The sequence below is a fragment of the Chelonoidis abingdonii genome, chromosome 11, assembly GCF_003597395.2.
Source record: "Chelonoidis abingdonii isolate Lonesome George chromosome 11, CheloAbing_2.0, whole genome shotgun sequence".
NCBI lineage: Eukaryota > Metazoa > Chordata > Testudines > Testudinidae > Chelonoidis > Chelonoidis abingdonii.
Window position 1 is genome coordinate 18,452,097 of NC_133779.1, and position 22,865 is coordinate 18,474,961.

At 60.6% G+C, this 22,865-nt stretch overlaps 3 protein-coding genes across 3 annotated transcripts in view; 1 reads left to right on the forward strand and 2 right to left on the reverse strand.

Moving 5' to 3' along the window:
• Positions 1–5,086, forward strand: part of WDR13 (WD repeat domain 13) — an 11,039-nt gene extending 5,953 nt beyond the window's left edge. Inside the window, 11 exon segments of the mRNA XM_075071291.1 lie at positions 504–587; positions 816–1,056; positions 1,242–1,351; positions 2,473–2,603; positions 2,912–3,039; positions 3,041–3,228; positions 3,528–3,718; positions 3,799–3,941; positions 4,338–4,430; positions 4,432–4,459; positions 5,019–5,086. Of these exon segments, the coding sequence (XP_074927392.1) occupies positions 547–587; positions 816–1,056; positions 1,242–1,351; positions 2,473–2,603; positions 2,912–3,039; positions 3,041–3,228; positions 3,528–3,718; positions 3,799–3,941; positions 4,338–4,430; positions 4,432–4,459; positions 5,019–5,086 (1,362 nt within the window). The 5' untranslated portion in view covers positions 504–546.
• Positions 5,087–6,808: 1,722 nt separating this feature from the next.
• SUV39H1 (SUV39H1 histone lysine methyltransferase) lies at positions 6,809–14,113 on the reverse strand. The gene is made up of 6 exons (XM_032770180.2): positions 13,620–14,113; positions 12,065–12,210; positions 10,131–10,799; positions 9,490–9,636; positions 7,044–7,173; positions 6,809–6,945 (listed from the first exon to the last, which is right to left on the reverse strand). Exons 1-6 carry the CDS (start codon positions 13,636–13,638, stop codon positions 6,809–6,811), a joined length of 1,248 nt encoding a protein of 415 aa, XP_032626071.1. The 5' UTR covers positions 13,639–14,113.
• Positions 14,114–14,686: 573 nt separating this feature from the next.
• WAS (WASP actin nucleation promoting factor) lies at positions 14,687–22,728 on the reverse strand. Its single transcript, XM_075070775.1, has 12 exons — positions 22,413–22,728; positions 21,397–21,537; positions 21,047–21,133; positions 20,637–20,733; positions 20,478–20,519; positions 20,301–20,354; positions 19,437–19,614; positions 19,223–19,265; positions 17,531–17,684; positions 16,899–17,273; positions 16,205–16,310; positions 14,687–16,103 (listed from the first exon to the last, which is right to left on the reverse strand). Exons 1-12 carry the CDS (start codon positions 22,524–22,526, stop codon positions 16,067–16,069), a joined length of 1,428 nt encoding a protein of 475 aa, XP_074926876.1. The 5' UTR covers positions 22,527–22,728; the 3' UTR covers positions 14,687–16,066.
• Between the last annotated feature and the right edge of the window lie 137 nt (positions 22,729–22,865).

A 22,865-nucleotide genomic window follows, 5' to 3' on the forward strand; every position in this document is an offset into this window, starting at 1 on the left:
GCCTCATGGCAGAATTGAGCTGCAGCCCCCCTCATTGCAGTCGGGGAAGGGGCCCGTTCCTGGATGCAAAAACCCGCGGGGGGGGCTTGGTACCTGTGGCGGGTCCGGCCTCAGTCCGCTGGGCCCGCGGAGCGGCTGGGACGGTGCGGCGCGGAGCGTCCCCGGACCGTGAGCCGCCATGCGCGCGGGGATGGCGGGGGGGCGCGTTATCAACCAATAGTGCAGCGGGCCAGCCCCTCCTGCACCCAGCCCCCTTGTACCCAGGTACCACCGCCCCCCCCCCCCCCCCCGCTGCTCTCCCTGCATCGCCCTCCCATCAACAACCGGAGCCAACCCATAATACTCCTGCCCCACCCCATAATTACCCCTGCACACACACACACCCCCCGCTGCAGCGACGCTGGGGGGGTGAAGCGCCCCCTGCCCCTGCTGTGCCGGGGGTGGGGGAGCCCCAGGGCCGGCTCGGCCCCCCCACTGACTCTGTGCCCCCCTTTGCCCCCCAGGCTCCCCCTGGCCTGCTCCCCCGAGGCGCCGGCCGGGACTGGCATGGCCGCAGTGTGGCAACAGGTGCTGGCTGTGGACGCGAGGTGAGGCGGGGGGCTCAGTGGGGGCGCTCGCCCCTGGCAGTCAAGGTCAGGTGCTGGGGCTCCTGGGGGGCTGGGCAGGGGGCCCTCCCCTGGGGTGTGCTGTGCTGGAGCTTATGAGGGGGCTGGGCAGGGGTCTCCCTTGTAGGGGGCACTGTGCCGGGGGTCACAGGGGGGCTCTCCCCTGGAGGGGTGCCGTGCCGGGGGTCACAGGGGGCTGCTCTCACGCAGGTACAACGCCTACCGCACGCCCGGCTTCCCGCAGTTCCGCACCCAGTACATCCGGCGGCGCAGCCAGCTGCTGCGGGAGAACGCCAAGGCTGGGCACGACCCCGGCGCCCGCAAGCTGTACGTGCGGCTGCGTGCACAGCTCCTGGCGCAGCGCTACGGGCCCCTCTCCGAGCAGAGCAGCTTCCGCGCCTACAGCAACAGCATCGTCCGCAGCAGCCGCACCACGCTGGACCGCATGGAGGTATGGGAGAGGCCACACATAATGTCACACGGGGGTGGCTCAGCCAGCACTGAGATGCAGCCACCTCTGGGGCGGGGCAGTTGGGGAACAGCTGCATATGACGCTGCACAGGGGTGACTTGCCCATGCTGAGATGCAGCCACTTCTGGGGTGCGTCATCCGGGTGACCTGTCCATCTTCCCCTAGGACTTTGAGGATGATGCCCGGGCATTGGGGGCCCGTGGCCATCGCCGCTCCGTCAGCCGCGGCTCCTACCAGCTACAGGCGCAGATGAACCGTGCGGCATACGACGAGCGGTGAGTGACAGGGTGCAGGGATGGGGTGCTCTGGGGGCAGTGCCCACGCCTGCACCCCCATGTCTCTCTGGGGCTCTGCCGTGACAACCCCCAGAATCTGCCCTGACACTGTCTGGCTTCTGCAAACCCCAGCAGCCCTGCCCAGCCAGGCGGCACCGCGGCTCTGGACCTGGGCTCTGCTCCCAGCCGGTGGTGGGGCCACCTGCCTTTGCCCCTGAGCCAGAGCTCGGCTGGGGGCAGCCGGACTCCTGGGTTCTCTGCACCATGGAGCTCTCCTGGTGATAGCTACAGGGCCCATCCTGGTCTAGCCCACACACACACTAATCGCTACACCCTACTTCTCTCCGGGAGCAGGAGAGAACCCAGGAGTCCAGGCTCCCAGCCCCACAACACACCCCCGCTCTAACCACCAGCCCCTACTCCCCTCCCAGAGCTGGGAAGAGAACCCAGCCCCCCCTGCTCTAACCACCAGCCCCTACTCCCCTCCCAGAGCCGGGGAGAGAACCCAGGAGTCCGGGGTTTGGCACTGGGGAAGTGGAAGAGGGGATCTTTAGCCCTGACGCACAGAGCTATGTCAGGATTCCTGAGTTCTCTCCCCAGCACTGGGAAGAGAGTAGGGTATAGCACGGGGGGGGGCAAACTTTTTGACCCGAGGGCCACATCTGGATGTGGAAATTGTATGGTGGGCCATGAATGCTCCTGAAATTAGGGGTTGGGGTGAGGGCTTAAGAGTGCAGGAGGGGGATCAGGGCTGGGGCAGGGGGTTGGGATGCAGGAGGGGGTCAGGGGTGCAGGCTCTGGGAGGCGCTCACCTCAATCAGCTCCCAGAAGCAGTGGCATGTCGCTCCTTTGGGTCCTACACATACGGGCAGCCAGAGGGCTCCACATGCTGCCCCATCCACAGGCACCGCCTCTGCAGCTCCCATTGGCTGCGGTTCCCGACCAGAGCGCCGGAGCAGGGTGAGCCCCAAACCCCGCTCCCTGGAGGGAGCTCGAGGGCCGGATGTGGCCCCCGGGCTGTAGTTTTCCCACCCCTGGTATAGCGGTTAGAGCATGGGGTTTGGGGGGCAGGGTAGGAGCCAGGACTCCTGGGTTCTCAGTGGCAGTTCTGACCCCGCCAGGCCCCCTGGCAGCGTGGTGCCCACGTCGGTGGCAGAGGCCAGCCGAGCCATGGCCGGGGACACAACGCTGAGCGAGAACTATGCCTTCGCCGGCATGTACCACGTCTTTGACCAGCACGTCGACGAGGCCGGTGAGGGGGGAGCTGGTACCCACGCCCCCTTCAGGGCAGGGGTCCCCCCCAGAGCGAGACGGGGGACCTGCCCATGGAGTGGGAGGGGACTGGAAGTGGGGGACACTGGGTCATGCCATGTGACCAGGGCAGGCATCTGATTGGGGGGTGATGTGGTGTGAGGAGCAGGGCCTAGAGGATGGCCTGTGTGGGGCAGAAGGCGGGGTAAGCACCTGGGGGGGGCAGGGCCCCGTGGGAGGGGGCGATAGGGGGCTGGGCGGTGCACCATGGGAGGGGGCCAGGAGGTGACAATGCCCCCGCTCCCCCAGTGCCCAAGGTGCAGTTTGCCAACGACGACAAGCACCTGCTGGCCTGCTGCTCGCTGGACGGCACCATCTCAGTGTGCCAGCTGGCGCCCGCCCCGCCCGCCCGCGTGCTGCGGGTGCTGCGGGGCCACGAGCCGCGGGCCGTCTACCGACTTCCGTACTGGTTCCTCATCCAACGACGTGCTGGTTCCACCTCGCTGGACGGCACCTTGCGCATTCTGGGCTGCGGGCGAGGGCAGTGCTATCCGCCAGATCCCGACCCTATCTAGGGCACAGTGCTCTGTGCGTCTTCCAGCCCATGACAACAACAACCTCACCGTGGTGAGCGCCTGCCCCTAACCTGCCCCAGCCCCCTTCTGGGGCCCCCAGCCCAACGCCGACGCGCCGAGCTGCTCTGCTGCGTCTTCCAGCTCATGACACAACCATCCTCACCATGTGGCCAGTAGCCGCCCCCCAACTGCCCCTAACCCAACCCCCAGCTCCGTCCGGGCCCCCACCTGACCCCGACGGTGCCAAGCTGCCTCTGCTGCTCCTTGCGGCCCATCAGCCCCTCCCATGAGGTGCTGGCTGGGGGCCCGAGCGGCGGCGAGAGGAGTGATGGTCTCGGAGGCTTCCCCCGCGTGGGGAACGGGAGCACAACTGGCAACGTTGGTTGAAACATCTCGATACGCGGGAAGAAAGGTTGAGAGGCGTGGTCGAGCAAAGCTGCGGTCCGTTATGTGGCTGCTTCTCTCGATGCCCCCGGCCGCTGCTCTGGCGGCGACGACCGCGGAACAGTGTGTCTTCTCCTTTCCTTCTTCGACATGCACGGTGAGCCACCCCCTGGAGTGGGCGGGGGCTGGCTCCCCTTGCCTCCCCGCCCTAACCGCCGCCTCTGACCCCACCCACAGGGAAGCTGACAGGCAAGCGAGTGGTGGTGCAGGAGGCAGCCCTCCATCACAAGCATTTCTGGCCCGCTCCTGGGGTCAGCCGGGAGGCCCGCGACCCCTCGCTGCTCTCTCAACGCTGCCTTCAACAGCTGCTGCCATATACTGTGAGTGGCTGGGGCTGCATTGGGCGGGCCCGGGAGGACCCCGGTGGAGGAGTGAGGGCGCTGTCTCCTAGCAAGTCACTAGGGCATGCCGTGGGACAGTTCAGGGGTGCTTTCCCTAGGCAAGTAGGGCTCTGTGTGCAGATGGTGCCATGAAGGAGGCAGAGGTGGTGCTTTTTCCCTAGGCAAGTTCAGACAGGCGCGAGGAAGGTCCCTGATGGGCAGTTGGTGGAGGTCTATCCTGTGCAGTCCGGGCTGGGGAGTGCCCATGGGGCAGGGCTTTGCGCCAGGGATGCGTGCATTTCCCTGGCCGTCAAGGGCTGGGCGCCTGTGTGGTGGTGGCAGGGAGGCTCAGTGATGCGGGGTGGCCTGCCCCAGCTCACCCCTTGCTTTGCCCAGCGGGTGGTGGACACGAGGGGACCCTGCAAGCTGAAGAGGAGTTATCAGATCCAGCAGGGCTCCACCCTGGTGCGCAGCATCTTCTGCCCCCTCATTGTCCTTCCGCCGGGGGGCCTCTGTGGGTAGAGCCCCCCACACACACCAGGCAGGGCCCATGGGGCCCCCTCTGCTTGCGTCCCTGGCCCTCACACCCACATCCCCTGGGGCGCCGGTAGCCAGCCCTGGTTTAAGCTTGCTGCTCGCTCCCCTCCCAGAATCACTTCTGAGGTGAGGGTGGTGGATCCAGTCCCCCGGTTCTGACCCCATGAACCCCAAGCTCTGCTCTCTTCCCTGGGGTTCCTGGGGCAGGCTTTCTCCTCCCAGAGGGCTTGGGTGGCAGTAGGCCACCACCGTTACTTCCACCCTAAACGGGATCTGCCTGTCCTAGCCCATGCCCCACCCTGGGGTTTCAGGGCTGAGGGCACCCCTCCAAACTCTGCCCCTCAGGTTCAAGCCCCCACCTACTCCTGCCCCCTTGCTAAGTGACAGGGCACGAGGAATGTGCGTCTACTTTTCTTCGACGTGATGAGCGCCCTCGGGGGGCTCAGCAGCCGGGGGCTCTGTGAACAAATGCTGGAGGGCCCAGTGCCGCCTGATGGGCGTCAGCTTTCAGCTGCGATTGAGGCCTGCTGTGCCTCCCAGCGACGCCCAAGGGCATGGTCATGTCTGCGCCGCGAGCAGAAATAGGGCTCTCTAGCCCTGGCGGCTGAGGGGCCTGGGTGCCCTCTGACTCCATGTAACCCTTTGTGGTCCTTGCCCCCCGTCATGTCTTCTCCCTGGGGGTGGGGCCCCCCATGCTTCACTCGCTTCCTCCCTCCTGTGAGCCAGGATGCCTGGGTTCTCTTTCTGGCTTTGGCTGGTGGGGAGCCTCAGGCTGCTGGTGTGACTGGGGCAGGACCCAGAGCTGCTGGCCCCCCTGCTGACAAGGGGTTACATTATTTCCCCGGGGGGAATGTTACAGGGACAGGTTGCCATCAGTGGGCAGGTTGACCTACACCCCTGGTTGACGCTGCTGGCTCTGCCCAGATCCCTGGGGTGGGGGGCTATGCACATGCCCCCCTACCCCAGCCGTAGCCACAGACAGATGCAGCCTCTCGCAGTCAGTTCCCTGGGGCTGCCCTCACTCCCCTGGGGTATGCTGCTGGCATGTCCCTTTGGGTCATGGCTCCCACAGAGCCTCCGGCCTAGACAGCAGGACACCTGGGTTCCATGCCTGGGTCTAAGTCCCTCTGCCTCAGTTTCCCCATCAGTAGTAGAGGGCAAACGATACTAACAGGACGTGAGAGCCGCTGCTGGAAAGCGCTAGCAGAGGCTAAGCATTATTAGGGGCTCCTTCCTCTGCCTTGGTGACTGGTGCCTTCTGCTGTCCCGTTCTCCCCCCTCTCCCCCCCCGACTCGATACCCCACAGGTCCCAGCCTCCAGAAGGCCAGGTTCTCGGAGGGGTGGATTTAGGCAGCTGAGGTTCCTGCCCTGACCTGTGCCAGCGGTGCTGGAGAAGGGTTCCCATTCTGATGCCAGCATGGGAGGGAGGGCCAGGGCTGGGCATATCTGGGGGGCCCTGTCTCACCTTCCACACAGATAACATCTAGGGCCTGGACCAGTCCCCAAACTGAGAGTGTAAAAGGACAGTCTGCCCAGCACTGAGAGGCAACCACCTCTGGGGCGGGGCAGCTAGGGAACAGCTGTGTATAACGCATCATGGGGCAGCTTGCCCAGCACTGACAATGCAGCAACCTCTGGGATGGGACACCTGGGGAACAGCCACACAACAAAACTGTCAGCCAGTTTAGGATAGAAAGTGAAGCAAACTCTTCCATCTGAGTTAGTTAAATCCATATAATCTTTTCTTTGCACTAAGAGGTTGGAATTAAACAGACAGCCCCCCTCCCCCTTCCCTCTCCCCCTCCCCCTCCAATTCTCCAGCCATTATAACCATGGGGCACTGTTCCCACAAGCCAGAATAATCAGATACCATCACCAGGTGCAGAATCAAACCATCTAATTGCCTTGATCGCAGACACTGGCCCCCCCAACCCCAGCTCCCTTCCCTCCCCCCCAGTCAAAAATACCTGGTAGAAAAAGTCCATTTACAAAATGCCCCAAATTCCTTTACCCACCCACCGCCCCCTTTGCCAGTTGCATAGGGACACAGGGTCAAGTGCGGCTTCAGGTTGAATATTCCTGGATCCCCCCGAAACCGGCAGCTTCCCACAGGAGGCCATGGCACACGGTACACAGTAGCCAGGGTCTTTACACGACCTGGGAACCAACTGATTAAAATCCATGACAGCTGTTCTAAAAAACCCCCCTTGACGGGAGGGGGGAAGCGGGCAGGTGAGATAAGTCCAACGAGGGATGGGTGGGCATGGGCCCCCAGAGCCCTGCACGGTGGCGGCCGTGGGTCCCTGACCTCCGGCAGGGCACGGGGGGGCTAGAAGAGGTACTTCCGGCAGGACTCAGCCCCGCACTTACACTCGATCCGCACTCGCTTCTTGGGGGAGCCAGCCAGGCCGCCGGCCCGGCCCAGGTTGGAGTCCATCCGTGTGCTCTCTGCATCCACCGGGTCCACTGCGGGGGAGGAGAGAAGGCATCAGGGGGAGGATCTCACCCCAGGAATCCCCAAGCCGTGGGGCCAGACCACCCCCCCCCCCCCAGCAGGCACTCACCCTGCATGTTGTAGTCGAAGGTGAGCTCCTCCCCAGCCCGGATGTGCCGCGTGGCGAAGAGGGCAATGCGCGGCAGCCGCTCATCCAGGTTGTCGATGAACACGTTGTACACCTGCAGGTTGGGGTCGCACTGGGGGCGGGAGGGGGCAGGTGAGTGGGGCCAGGCAAAGCTGCCATAGCCCTGCCCCCCCACCCACGTGCCCCCCAACTACCTCCCCAAATACCCCCTTCCCTCACCAGATGCCACCAGCTCCCTCCTCTCTGCCCCTTGCCCAGCGCTTCATGGACCCACCTGCCAGGGTGGAGCGACTCAAACTGAAGCTATTTAAATCACCATTTTTCAATTCTCTCCCTAGGGAAAAGCCGAGGCTCGTTGGTTGGTAACCATTAAAACATGGTAATTGGCAACTAAAAGTCGCCTTTGCCCCAAATCTGGCCCTTCTTTTCACTAACCCACAGGACTCGCTACATTTACACACATTTATTTAAGCAATTATGTTATAATTTATTAATGAACTATCCAATTCAAATAGAATTAATATCAATACTTTATATTGTCATTTAGAAATATCCAGAGGTAGGATAATATGATGTATTCATATTGATTAATTATATTATCATATTAACATACAGCCTAGATCTCCGCTTGGAAGGATTTGATTTTTGTTGGTCAGTGTCAGTAAACATCAGTTTCACGCACACCCACTAACGTGATCAAAACTGAGGGCTTGGCAAAGTAAAAAAAAAAGGCGGCTTGAAGGATATTGACTTTAAATATCTTGACATGGTGTTTTTCCAACAGCTATAAAATTTTAACTTTTTGAATCTCAGCATCTGGTATTATATAATGATCACCTGACCTACCCTATTGTCTAACCCCTCATCGCTCACACACACACAATGTCCAACTGAAAATTTAAATCAGGAAAAAAATTAAAAATAAACATCAATTTTGTCCATCAAAATTATAAAAATGATTTTTGCCAAGCCTACTTATATCATAATTCATTAATCTTAATATGTTATATTAGTGTAATTTGTTAATGTTAATATTACACTAATGCAGTCTATTAAGATGAATTATATAGGTTATATATTTGGATTATTAAATTTTACTTTTTTGTTAGAATTTGGTGAATGACATTTCTTATTCAGTTTTTGGGGGGGGGGTTCAACTCACAGTTTGTTGATGTTTAATTTGGATAGAAACTAATGAAAAATGCACAAAAAGATTTTAAATTGTTTTGCTTTAATTCATTCAATAAAACAACCGTAAAATGTGCGGGATCCATACGGAAAAACAAAACGGTTTGCATTTAAAACTGAGCTACTGTTAATTCCATGAAAACTACCTTCAGAATGTGCTTGATGCATAAGAACAAAAATGAGTTTATAAAAACATGGTTTTGCATTGAAAACTGAGTTATTTTTCATTCATTAAATAAAATCTACCTTCAATGTGCTGGGTGTAGAAGAAGAAAAAAGTAAACTTTATCTAAAAATGTTTGCATTTAAAACAAAGTTATTTTTAGTTGGACAAGGTGGGTGAGGTAAATATCTTTTGCTAGACCAATGTCTGTTGGTGAGAGGGACAAGTTTTCGAGCTCCCCAGAGAGCTTCTTCCAGTCTGGAGAAGGTAACCAGGGTGTTGTTATTTTTAGTTAATTTCTTAATTTATTTCTAATCAGTTCAATAAAAACGACCTTAAAATGCACTGGAGGCAGAAGAAGAAAAAAGTTTCTCAAAACATGTTTTGCACTGAAAACAAAACAGGTATTTCTAATCAGTTTGATAAAGCTACCTTGAACATGCTGGATATAGAAGAAAATAGGAGGAGTATCAAAACGTGCTTTGCATTTAAAATGGATTTAGTAAACAAAGAGAGCGTTCAGGGTAATTAGTGAATTTGAGCTGATTGTTTCTAGTCTCCATGTCCTTCAGGATTTTAGATCTAGTAGATCTCTTCCTCCCCAACCAGTTTTTAATTCACAGACTGGAAGAGGAAGCCAAGCTTTCCTGCTGTGCCAGCTCCTGATCAGTTTCTTAACTTGCAAGGGACTGGCCATTGAGCTGAGCTCAGTGAATAAACTGAACTGAAGCAAATATTCTCCCTACAAAATCCATGAGCCAAGCCAGCGACTTCCACCAGTTCTCCACTTCAGCTTTCTTTCAGCCCTCCCCAGCACACATGCCCGGCTGTCTAGTGAATGTGATGTAGACAATGTCCATAGATTCTCATAAACTGGGGGCCTTTACATACGTTGTCAGCATTTCAAACTTTGTTTTAAATCATTTTTTCTTCTAAGAAAAAAAGCCTATTTAATCTACATTAAAAAATCAGGAGAGGTATGTTTTTTATCTGTTTTTCAATCACTGATTTTTATCCACCCCAAGGCTGCCCCAACCCCACACTTCCCCATGGGCTCCCCCACGCCCCCACACTCACGCTGTGATTTACGAAGTGTGAGATGTTGCCGTAGTAGGCAGCGTCCACTGTGTAAACATCCTCCACGTAGTCCAGATCAAAGAGGTAGGTAGCACCCTGGCGGTCGTAGATCTGCCCTCGTCGCTCCGCTTCTTCTGATGTGATGATCTGGGGGGGCGGGGGGGGGGGAGATGGGGTCATGCCAGGAGCACGGCACTGGAGGACTCTGTGTAGCTGTTCCCCAGCCACCCTGCCCCAGAGCTGGCTGTATCCCAGCAATGGGGAAGCATTCCCATCTGGCTGCTGTCCTGCCCCAGAGGTGGCTGCATCTCAGCGCCAGGTGAGCCATCCCCATTGACACTGTGTGTGGCTGTTCCCCAGCTGCCCCGCCCCAGAGGTGGCTGCATCTCAGTGCCAGGCGAGCCCCGCTCCTCCCATGAGGTTATGTGCAGCTGTTCCCCAGCTGCCCCACCCCAGAGGTGGCTGCATCTCAGCGCCAGGCAAGCCCCACTCCCCCCATGAGGTTACGTGCAGCTGTTCCCCATTTGCCCCACCTCAGAGGTGGCTGCATCTCAGTGCCAGGTGAGCCATCCCCATATGACACTGTGTGTGGCTGTTCCCCACCTGCCCTGCCCCAGAGGTGGCCACCTGGCGCTCCGTACCTCTCCCACATACTCCATGACAAAGCTGTTCTTGCGGATCTTCTCCAGGGTGCGCACACCCCAGCCGCGCCCGTTGGAGGTCCGGAAGATGCACAGATCATAGCGGATGCCCCGCTGCACCACGCGATTAGAGCACTCGGCCCCGCAGCGGCAGCGGGCGTTGCACTCGTAGATGGGCAGCCCTGCCCGGATGCGCACCTGGCCCAGCTCATTGTAGGCAAACTTGTGGCGGGAGGCGCCGGGGCAGCAGCAGCCGCCAGCCGCCTCCGCCAGGCAGTCACGGCACTCGCAGCCCACCGCCACCTGGGTGAGGGAAATGCCCTCGCCCACCTTGTATTCATTGATGTAGACGAAGTCCCGGGGTGGCCCATCGAGATCCACCTCATTCTCCACCACGATGCGCCCCTTGTGGTTGCGCTTGGCGTTCAGCTGGCGCTCCCAGCGCCACAGAGCCCGCCGCTGCTTGGCTTTCTGCACCACATAGTTCGCCACGCCCTGGTCCAGCCAGCGGGCGTTTTTCTTGGGCTTGCCGTCCCGCCGGATCCAGGCCTGCTCCAGGTCCTTGTGGAACTGCTTCAGCAGGCCCACGCAGCGCAGGTTCTTCCGCGGCTCCCAGGTGTTCTCCGACTCCGGGTAGCCGCGCCATTTCACCAGGTAGAACTCCTCCTCCTGCCACCAGAACCCGCCGGTCAGTGGGCATAGCCACGCCCCCTCCCGGAGATGAGACCCAGGAGTCCGGGCTCCCAGACACCTCCCTGCCCCATCCCCTCTGTGACCCACTAGACCTCCACTCTCCTCTCAGAGCCAGGAAGGGAACCCAGGTGTCCTGGCTCCCAGCCCCCGCACCCCCCCGCTCTAACCACTAGACCCCACTCCCCTCCCAGAGCCAGGGATGGAACCCAGGAGTCCTGGATGGCTTTCACTGGGTCATCCCCACTCCTGTACCAACCACACTCCTCTGCCCGGTTGTTTATGCCCCAGGCCCTGTTTCTGAGCCCACCCAGGGGAGGCCGGGGGAGGCAGGTGTAGAGCAGGGTATCCCTACACAGCCAGAATCAGTCTTAGGGGAAGTCATGTGTTTGGGGGTGCCAGAGGGGGCCTGGTGCGAGAAGGGTGCTGGGGGAGGAGATCAGGTTACAGCACTGATGGGGAGGGGGGTGCCAGGCAGAGGGGACCAGGATGGGGGGCACCAGGGAGGAGATTGGGGCTGTGTGAGAAATTGGGAGTGGGGGCAGGGGAGATCCTGGCTGGGGGGGTAGAAATTGGAGGCCACAGGGGAGAATCTGGGCTGTGGGGGGATTCGGGCTGCTGAGGGATCCGGGCTGCGGAGGGATCGGAGGCGGGAGTTTCCAGACTACAGTGGGGAGATCCAGAATATAGGTGGTGGGGAGGAATCTGGGCTGCAGGTGAGGAATTGGAGGCAGGGGAATCTGGGCTACAGGTGGGGGGGGAATGGGATCCAGGCTGTGGAGGAAATTGGAGGCAGGAGGCTGCAAGGGGGAATTGGAAGCAGGAGAATCCAGGCTGCGGGGGGGAGGGATGGGGAATTGGAGGAAGGGGGATCCGGACTGCAGGGGGGAATTGGAAGCAGGGGGATCCAGGGGCTGAAACTGGAGGCAGGGGTTTCTGGGCTGCAGGGGAGATCTGGGCTGAAGGCAGGGGGCGGGGCGGGGCTGGGCTGCAGGGGGAATTGGAGGCAGGGGTTTCTGGGCTGCAGGGGGGACCCGGACCGAAGGGGTATTGGAGGTGGGGGTTTACCAGCTGCAGGAAGGTCCGGGCAAAAGGGTGGAGGCTGGGCTGGGCTGCAGTGGGAATTGGAGGCAGGGGTTTCTGGGCCGCAGGGGGGACCCCGGCCAAAGGGGTATTGGACGTGGGGGTTTCCCAGCTGCGGGGGGATCCTGGGAGGGATCGGGGTGGCAGGCTGGCACACTCACCCGCACTCTCTTGTAGTCACACAGGAACTCCACCTCGAAGTGACTGAGGTTCCTGCGGGTGATGCCCAGCGAGTGGCAGCGAACCCTCTCCAGCCGGCACAGGTCCTGCAGCTGGGACCATGAGGACTTGCAGCACACGGCACAGCCTGTGGGCACACGGGGCAGCGTTAGGGGGCTGGCACCAGCCGAGCAGCGAGGGGAGGGACCCCAGGGAAGAGGGGGAATCACTGTGTGTTGAGGGGAGCCAAGGGCTCAGCTAGCAGGGGCTGCAGGTTGGGAGTGAGGGGCACCAGCAGAGCTGTGACATTGGAAAGGGCCAAAGTGCAAGAGTTCTGGGGTCACAGCTGTGAGGGGGGGGGTCACCGTGTCAGGGCATCAGCAGGAGGGTAGCAGGGAGTGTTGGGGGTCTGCAGGGAGATTGGCCTGAGTGTGGTGGGGGGGGTCACACTGCATTGAGGATTTCACCAGAGGGTACTGAGAGGTCACCTCACATTAGGGGACTGGTGAGCCTAGGGGAGGGGAGATCAGCCTGAGCATACATAGGGGGAATGGCTCACCCCTTGTGCAGGGGCTGCCCCTCATCCAGAGGTTGTCCTGAGCATGTGGTTAGCATGAGCGTACAGGGAGAGGTCACCACATCTAGGGAGGATTAACATGAGCATCTGGGGAAGGGGCACCCTGCATCCCAGGGGTTGGCGTGAGTGTCTGGGGGATTGGTGCGAGCATCGGGGGGGGGTCACCCTGTGTCAGGTGGTTGGCATGAGCATATGGGGGGGTCATCCCATGTCAGTGGGTTGGCATGAGCATCCAGGGGGGTTCACGCTCCGTCGGGGGCTTGGCTTAGGCATACAGGGGGGTCACCCCCATGTCAGGGGATCATTGTAGGCATACAGGAGAGGTCAATCAGTGTCAGGGAGGTCACCCCATGTCAGGGGGTTGGCATGAGCATACTCAGGGATCACCCCACATATGGGGGGTTGGTGTGGGCATATGGGGGGGTTCACTCCATGTCAGGGGGTTGGCATGAGCATCCAGGGGTATCCCTCTGCATCGGGGGGTTGGCATGAGCATACTCAAGGGTCACCCCACATACAGGGGGTTCACCCCACATATGGGGGGTTGGTGTGGGCATACGGAGGGGTCACCCCACCTGGGGGGTTGGGGTGTCATGGGCGTGGGGGGGCAATGCCAGCCTACAAAGGGGAGGTGCTCTGTGCCAGTGCGGTGGGGGCACCCTCAGGGTCACGTGCGCCCTCCCCCCCACCAGCGGCGGCAGCGCCTCTCCCCTCCCCCATTTCGTCCTGCCCCGTTTCCCGCCCTGCGCGCGAGGGCAGCCCCCTGAACGTTCCACTCGCGCGCTCTCAACCGGCCCCCTCCTTCCTTAACGGTCGCTTCTGCTGCCGCCTCGCGCGCCGGGAAGCAGGGGGGGAGAAACTAGCTCCGCGCTCGCGCCGCTCCTCATAGTAGCCGCCCCCCCGCCCGCAGGCGTCTCTCCCGCCGCGCGCCCAGCCCGGCCTCGCGCCACGCTCCGCGCGCGCCGGCTTCCCTCGCTCACCTTTTAAATTTTCCGCCATCTTTTTTTTTTTTTTTTTCCCCCTCCAGCCACTGGGGCCGCCCGAAACTTTTTCTCCCAGGGGGCGTGGCCGGAGAGGTGGGGAGGAGAGCGACGTGCCCCGCCTCTCCCCACCGCGGCTGTTCCCATTGGGCGTCCGGCCTGATTGACGTTCCCCGCCAGCCAATTGGCGCCGGGGGCGCCGGCCATGGGCGTCATTTGCATCTCCCAGAATGCTGCGCGCTGCCTTGCGACCGCAAGAGTCGCGGAAACGGCTCACAAGGCACCAAAGTAACTCGTTTCAGCCGAGTCTGCCCCACAAGCTGCCTCGTGGCTTAGTTGAGGGGCTTTCTGGCGCCATAGTGGGTGGCGGAGCGGGCACAGGACCCTCACCCTAATCTTTAAGTTCCACCTCAGCCTAAAACAATATGTAGCCCCTCCTTCCCCCCCATGATTCTGCCTTCTCATCTGTGAACACCCCTGGTTGGCCCTGTCCCTTTGCTCGGGCACCAGAGTCACTGCCTGGCTCTAACGGCAAGGCCAGGGGAAGGGATGGTGTCACCCAGACGCCAGCGTCATGTTGCATGGTGGAGGGTGGCATCACCCAGGTGCCAACATTGATGATGTGTGGGGAATGGTGGTGTCACCCAGCTGCCCATGTCAGTGCCTGTAGGCTTGGCATCACCTAGGTACCAATGACAAGGCCACGGGAAGGGGTGTGAAACTCAGACGCCAATGAGAAAACACAAAAGCCCCCTTGGAAACTGAGGGTCCAAGAGTTTGGATCTTTGGTTGGCACTCTGAGTTGTTTTACTGACTGGTTGGGGGGTCACGCTCCCTGGCCTCCCAGCTGATTTTATTGGGGTGGGGCACAAGGCCTGGTATACCTAGAGAGGAAAGGCCTCAGCACCCCATTCCCTGCCCCTCGGAGCCAGCCATTCCACTGCCCTGGGGCTGAATGGGAGCCAGCAATCCCTGGTGGGGAAAGGCCCGTGTGTCCCGTTCCCCAATTCTGTGCCCCAGAGCAAATCCCCCTCTGTTGGGATTGCTGCCATGAAAGCAACCGGAGAAACAGTTGATAATGTTGTTTATTAAAGAGCAGAGGAGTAACAATCGCTTTGACTGGCTCAGTCTGTGGTGGGCTAACGTTCATTAAAGAGGCAAGAGAGCCTTCGCCAAATCCATCTTGCTTGTCCTGTTTGGCACTGCAGCGAGACCCTTCAGAGTAAAGCAACGGGGACATAAAACCCCCTTAAACAAATCAAAATTCACAGGTTTGGAAAGATTCACTTTGGATCGGTAAATTCTGGTTGATGTCCATTTCCCCGCATACACAAACCCAGAAAAAGCATTGCCATTAATAACTGTCGAAACAGAGTGAGGCAAAGTAAAAAAATTGTTACTTGAAACCATGAGGCTATTGACTTCGTCTGTCTTGAAGAGACTTTGTGTTTTAAAGCTTTCGCTTTTTGAACTCAGCCTCTGCAGTCATGAAATAATTGTTCAGACACCCCTGCACCCGCATCGTTTCCCCGCCTTCAAAATAAACAGCGATATGAGCCATCAGAATTATTGAAAAATAAAAGCTGAATTCTGCTCCGTCAAAATGATCCAAAAACAAATAAAAATCAGTTTTTACCAAGTCTTGAGAGGAATAAGCCATAACTCATGAGCAAGTTCTATATTGCGGGTGACGCCGCTGCCATTATAACAAGACGTTAGTCTAGAGTGGCGGCTCGTCTACGCTCAAAATTGAGATCAACCTATCTACGGCGCTCAGGGGTGTGCAAAATTCACCCCTCAGAGGACCATCGTCAAGCCGACCTAACGCACAGGTGTAGATACAACTAAGAATTCTTCTGTCAACCTAGCTACCGGCAAGATGGATCAGCTACAGACCCCTTCCATTGCCCGTGAAAGTGTCTACACTAAATCTTCTGCAGCTGGGCCACCAGAGCACATGTGGCGTACACACGGCCTCAGGTCAAGCATTCTGGCTTCCAGTTCTGTCACTCAGACATTAACCCAAACCAATGGGTTTAATCCGCCCCAAAATCTGTGCTGATGACCCACACCAAGTTCTTGAGCCGCACATCACCAGCTTGGTTCCAACTTGGCTTGTTTTTACAATCGGGCTGAGATCAAAGGATGGAGCCAAATTGGAAGGAGATCGGTTGGGTTGTTTCTGATGCCAAAGAGGTCAGTGGAGACCAGGGTATTGCCAAGCCCTGGGTTTCAAGGGGGTGATGGGAGCAGTTAGGGGAAGCTGGGGGCTTGGGGAGAGGAATTCTGGGTAAAAGATGGGGCAGCATGTCAAGCGGAGAGCTGTCTTTATTGCAAAGGGGCCAGATGGGCTGGGGGATCACCCAGGGGAGTGGGGCACAGTGCCCAGCACACAAGGGGGGGGAGCTTTTCTTGCTGGGGACGGAGTTCAGTCGTCCCATTCGTCATCATCCTCCTCGTCCCCGCCGTTGTCCTCGCCTTCGTCTGCGGGAGGAAGAGGAAGGTGAATGGCGGAGGGGGCTGGGGGTGGGGAGGAGGGGCACGGCACCCACCCCTCGCTGCCAAGGCGGGATGGGGCGACTCACCTGAGGAGTGAATCACTTTGCTCCGCTTCTGCATGACATGCATGAGCGCCCCCACCAGGCCCTCGGAGCTCTGCGGGGGCGGTGGGGAGTCCAGCATCTCGGGGGTCTGTAATGCAGGGAGGGGTCAGGACCCATAGCATCCATCCCCTGCACCCACCCCTCCACCCCCCTGGCTCTGCCAGAGTCCCCAGTCCAGACCCCCTGCACACCACCCCAAGGTGCCACTTGGACCCCCGGCCGGACCCCCTGCACCCACCCCCCCCTGGCTCTGCCAGAGCCCGAGTCCAGACCGCACCCAGCACCCCACCATGGCACCACACAGCACGCCGTCCGCCCCTGCAACCACCCACACGATCGGGCACTAGGCCCCTGGCCGGACCCTGCGCCCACCCCACCCCTGGCTCGCCAGATCCCCAGCCCAACCCTTTGTGCCACCAGAGCCCACTTCCCCACGCTCTCACCCTAAAGCAGCTCTAAGCTCCTCTCGTAGCCCACCCAGCCAGCGCTCCCTATCCTGCTCCCCTCAGTCACTCCCTCCTGCCCCACACCTGCCCCAACTCCCTAGCGTCCCATCCCTCCCCCTTGCCCATCCTGTCCCTCCTCCCACACTTCCCCATCCTGCCCACACTCAGCCCCATCTCCCTTCCTCCTCCATCTTCCTCATCCTCACCCCCATCTGCCACCACAGCTCCACCTTGTGAGTCTGGATGCCTTGGCGGATTGGTCAGCAGGCGCCACGCCCTTTTGGGGGAGTGGGCTGGCCCCTGGGGCTGACCCCCACTGAAGGACATGGGGGAGGGGACAAGGCCTGAAGAGACGGGGGCGAGGGGTGGGGGGGGCGGAGGGGGGGAGGCTGCCCCAGAAGCAGGAGGAGGGGGGCGACTAGACCTGGAGAAGGGGGAGAGGCCCACGAGGGGGGCTGATGCCCCTGGGAGGCTGGAGGAACAGGCCCCTATTTGGCATAGATGGGGGTGGGGCCGGCATACGGGCAGACCTGCTCCTCCTGAGGAATGGGTGGGTGGAGGGAGGGGCCCGGACCGGGTCATGGGGGGCGGAGGTGGTGCTGGACCTGTGGGGAAAAATAAACTGCAATTAAAGCCCAGCCTGTAACAAGGTTCTTCCCCCCGCGGCCTCCTGAGGACCCCAAAGCACCACATGGGGAGGCTTGCCCGGGACTGAGATGCAGCCACCTCTGGGGCAGGGCAGCTGAGGAACAACCGCACATAACACCGCACGGGGACGGCTTGCCCAGGACTGAGATGCAGCCACTTCTGGGGATGGGGACTGGGGAACAGCCGCACATAACACCACATGGGGAGAGCTCACTCTGGCGTCTCAGCTCCTCCTTCACAGCCTCTAGCCCACCCTGGCCCTCGATGAAATCGTAGATGAGTTTGGAGGTCTCGGCGTCAGTCAGCTGCGCCTCGCTGATCCCAGCCTGGGAGAAGAGCGTCTTCAGGTCGGGATCCAGGTTATTCACCTAGGAGAGAGACGGATGGAGGAAGGTGGCTCAATCCTCGGGCAAACGCCTACCAAGTTCACGACCCCCCCCCTGCCCCCAGTTGCCGGTACCTAGATGGACAGAGCAGCAAAGCTTCAAACCCTGAAATCTGGGGATGGGGGATTTATGGATCATGCCTTAAATTAGCCCCCCCAGCAGCCTCGGGGGACCCCCTAAAACACTAACCCACTGGGCAGAGCAAGCAGCTGGGGGATGTTCCTGGAGGGATCCAATTGGGAGGTGATGTCAGCTGCCCCACCCCAGAGCTGGCTGCATCTCGGCGCCAGGCAAGCCTTCCCCATGTGGCATTATATGGGGCTGTTCCCAGTCATCCCACCCCAGAGCTGGCTGCATCTTGGCGCCAGGCAAGCCTTCCCCATGTGGCATTATATGGGGCTGTTCCCAGCCATCCCGCCCCAGAAGTGGCTGCATTCAGAAGTGGCTGAGATCAGTGTCATGCGACTCATCCTTTTGCAGGGTCTCATGCCCAGATTATTGGGCCGCTGCCTTTGAGGGCTCGAAAAAAAAACCCTGTGCCGTCCAAAGCCCGTGAAACTGGTTGCCTGGGCCAGCTTTCCCGACACAGCCGCAGCAAAAAAGGGACTGTCCCAGGAGAACCTGGCCCGATGGCAATCAGTTTTGCAGGCCAGATCACCGAGCCCCCAGCTGCAGCAAGCCACAGGCCCTGCGTTAGTTCCCAGCTGAGCCCCAAGGAGTTCAAAAAAACATCCTGGGGCTAGGACTGTGCCCTGCCCCTTGCGCCATCCAGATCCCTGCTAGCTCCGGCAGCGCCTCTGGCTGGCTGCGACTTGCCCCTTTACAGTGGGAGTGCGCCAACCTCACCGCCAATAACGGGCACACTGCCAACTCCCTGAGCAGCTTGCGGGCGGGGAGGGGGGTAACATGAGTTGGGAGAACAGAGTGAGTTTGGAAAAAGCTGGGGGGACGGGAGGCCACAGGGAGGCAGTATCTTGGGCAGTCCTGGCTCAAGCAAACCCCAGATTTGCCCCCATAATGCTCCATGGTGCACTGAGATGCAGCTACTTCTGGGGTGGGGCAGCTGGGGAACTGCCACGTATATCACCCCACAGAGATAGCTCTCCTGGCACTGAGATTCAGCCACCTCTGGGGCGGGGCAGCTGGGGAAGCACCACACATAACACCCCACAGAGATAGCTCACCTGACGCTAAGATGCAGCCACCTCTGGGGCGGGGCAGCTGGGGAACCACCACACATAACACTCCGCAGAGATAGCTCACCTGATGCTAAGATACAGCCACCTGTGGGGTGGGGCAGCCAAGGAACAGCCGCGCCCACCAACTGAAGCCCATTCACACCCCACATCATGCCTGGTAGCCACAAGCATGAGTGAAACCCGCCCTGCCCCACCATACACAGACACTGCTAACGCCGAAGCTTTACTCCACAGCCTGTCCTTGGCCTCCTTCCCAGCCCCTCCGATCCCTGGACCCCAGAGTCAGACCCCCACCATGCCCCTGTCTCTGAAGCTACATACGTCAAAGCCAGTGTTGGGGTCCCATCCAACGTGGGTGACATGCCTGGAAGGAGAACAAAGATCAGCCAGTTCTAGAGGGGCCATGTGCCGTGCCCCATTCCCTGCCCCCTGGAGCCAGCCAGCCCCCTGCCCTGGGGGCCAGATGGGAGCCAGCACCCCCTAGAGGGGCCAGGCCCTGTGCCCCATTCCCAGCCCCACTGGTGCCAACTCTCACTTGAATCCGCTTGGGGCGCCAATGTCGGCCTTGGAGATCTTTTTCTTGCCCTTCTTCTTCTCGGAGGCCGTGGGCACCGGCAGCCCCCGGTACCGGGACGAGGTGATGTCCGGGTTCTGGATGTCCATCGTCATCAGGTTCAAGGAGCTGGAGGGGGAATTCGGCTGTTTGCTGGGACCTGCGGGGGAGAGAAATGGGTCTGTGGGAAGCAGGGTGCGGGGCCGGGCGGGGGGCGCACTCCCCCGGCAGTCAGGGCTGGGTGCTGTGGGGCTCCACACTGTGGGGAGCAGGGTGGGGGGCATTCTCCCCTGACAGTCAGGGCCGGGTGCTGTGGGGTGCCGTGGGGCAGGAAGTGAGGCGGGGGGCACTGTCCCCCAGCAATCAGGGCTGGGCACTGGGGGGCGCCATGGGGCAGGGCGTAAGGAAGGGGGTGCTCTCCCCCGGCAGTCAGGGCTGGGCACTGGCGCCGTGGGGCAGGGCGTGAGGAAGGGGGTGCTCTTCCCCGGCAGTCAGGGCTGGCACTGGGGGACACCATGGTGTGGGGAGTGGGATGAGGGGCTGGGTAGGGGGCACGCTCCCCTGGCAGTCAGGGCCGGGCACTGTGGGGTGCCGTGGGGCAGGGCATGAGGCAAGGGGTGCTCTCCCCTGGCAGTCAGGGCCAGGCGCTGTGGGGTGCAGTGGGGCAGGGCGTAAGGAAGGGGTGCTCTCCCCTGGCAGTCAGGGCCAGGCGCTGTGGGGTGCCGTGGGGCAGGGCATGAGGCAAGGGGTGCTCTCCCCCGGCAGTCAGGGCTGGGCACTGGGGGGCGCCATGGGGCAGGGGGGCTGAATTAATCCTTTCAAGACCCCCAACTCCGAGCCACTTACCATTCATGTCTCCCCCGGGCATCGGGGATCGAGGCAGCGTCAATGCCCGTCGCTCTAAGGGAGGCAAAAAGAGATATAGTTAGACCCACGTCACCAGCCCCCCACCCCCAGTGGGGTCTACCCCTAACCTGCCCCTCCCCCCCATTGCAAAGGACAGTGGGATAGAGGGGGACTCACCTTCATTGACCGGGGGAGGTGGTGGGGGGAGCTGCCGTTTCTCTGAGGAAAGAGGAGAACATGCACTGTGATGCTGGCAGGCTCGGGGGGGGGCGGGGAATGGGGCTGGGGCCTGTCCCCTCTAGGGGGTGCCAGCCAGCTCCCCACCCCTCCACATACCCATCCTCTGCTGTCGCTTCTGGACCTTCTCCTCCACCAGCACGTAGAAGTTGTGGGCCTCAGCCTCGTCCGCAAAGTTCAGCCCGGCCTGGCATTCCTGAAAGCAAAAGGCACCTCACTGGTCCTGGGGGTGGGGTGGGGGCACACTCCCCTCCCTGAACCAGGAGAGAACCCAGGTGTCCTGGCTCCCAGCCTGCCCTGCTCTAACCCACCAGCCCCCCCTCCCCTCCCAGAGCTGGGAGAGAACCCAGGCATCTGGGTTCCCAGGCTTGCTTCTTATTGGTAGCCCTCAATTTTCTCCTTTTTTTCACCCCTTATCTCTGAACTGTTTTCTCTGGGGGCAGGGCTATGTCTGGAAGCCCTGCCCCACTGATCACACCCGCCCACCCCTCTCTGGGGCAGATACTCACGTCCCCGGGGACGGTGTGGAAATAGGGGGTGACGGCGGAATAGACCAGCTGGCTGGAGAGCTCCAGCTCCCATGTCAGCCTCCTCTCCTGCAAGAGAAAGGGGACCCCCCAGTTAATGCCCCGTCAGCAGGGAAGCTGGGAGCCAGGACGCCTGGGTTCTCTGCCCAGCTCTGAGAGGGGAGTGGGGGCTGGTGGTTAGAGCTGGGAGCCAGGACTCCTGGGTTCCTTCCCCGGCTCTAGGAGGGGAGTGTGGTCTGGTGATTAGAGCAGGGTGGAGGGGGCTGGGAACCAGGACTCCTGGGTTCCCCCCCCAGGGCTGAGGAGCTGCAGGCGGGAGGGCAGAGGCTCACCTTGAGGTCAAAGAGGCGGATGAAGTAGGAGCGCTGGGGATTGTCCTTCACCAGGCACAGGACCCCGCAGCCCTGCTTCCCCCAGATCTGGCTGTTGGGGGGCAAGGCCTGGTACAGCTGGGCCACCGAGGTGGCCAGGGTCTGGCACAGAGACAACCGAGTTACATAGATATCGCAGCTGAGATGCAGCCAGCTCTGGGGTGGCTGGGGAACAGCCACAGAGAACACCACGGGGAGAGTGGCGAGGCTGCCAGTTCCTGTCTTGGTTTCCGATGTTGGCCGAGACTCCGGGCTCCCCAGCGTCACCGCGCCGGGCCCCTCGCAGCCCCCGTCAGGACCGCTCACCCCACTTCCTCCTGAGCAGAGGGGGAGGGAGGCAGCAACAAAGGTGCCCCTCACTCCCGCCCCATAGCCCCCTGCTAGCCCAGCCCTGGGCTCCCCCCAGCCCTGCAGGTGCCCCTCACTCTCGCCCCACAGCTCCTGCTAGCCCAGCCCTGGGCTCCCCGCAGCCCTGCCGGTGCCCCTCACTCCCAACCTGCAGCCCCCTGTTCACCCAGCCCTGGGCTCCCCCCCAGATCTTCCAGTGCCCCCCACTTCTAACCCACAGTTCCCTACTATCCCAGCCCTGGGCTCCCACAAGCTCTGCTGGTGCCCCTCCTCCACTGCAGCCCCCTGCTAGCCCAGGGCTTCCCTGCCCCCAGCCCTGCCAGTGCCGCTCATCCCTGACCCACAGCCCCTGCTAGCCCAGCCCTGGGCTCCCCCCAGCCCTGCCGGTGTCCTTCACTCCCGACCCACAGCCCTTGCTAGCCCAGCCCTGGGCTCCCTCCAGCTCTGCCGGTGCCCCTCACTCCTGACCTGCAGCCCTGGGCTCCCCACCCTCAGACCTGCCAGTCCCCCTCATGCCCAAGCTGCAGACCCCTTACTCACCCAGCCCTGGGGTACCCAGCTCAGCAGGTGCTCCCCACTCCCAAGCCACAGCCCCCTGGTGTCTGCACCCTCTGGGCCTCACGCCTCACCGTGCATTTCCGGCCCAGGAGCTCAAACACCTGCTGGTTTTCGTGATCCAGGAGGAGATGGGAGGGGACATTCTCCTGTTGCACTCGCGCCCCTGACCTGGACCCCCGGCTCATGCTGGCTCCAGCCCCCGGCAGGTTCTCGGGGTCTCTTCCCTCCCTGATCTCACCCCAGGGAACTTCCGTGTTGTGGGGACTTTTTTCAACAGGAAGCACAGAGAAAACCACCGACCAACGCTGAGCGCCCAGGGCCTGGGGAAGTTGGGCTCTGCGAATGGCCCCAGCCAGGGCTGGGAGTGAGGGGCACCGGCAGAGCTGGGGGAGGGGCGGGGGACCCAGCAATGGTTGGGGCCGGCCTGCCTCTCCGAGCAATTGGCTCAGGCTCTCGGCAAACTCAGGCAACGTTGCATCCGCCTGGCACCAGGTTTGTGATTCCTATGCAGCTGTTGGGGGGGG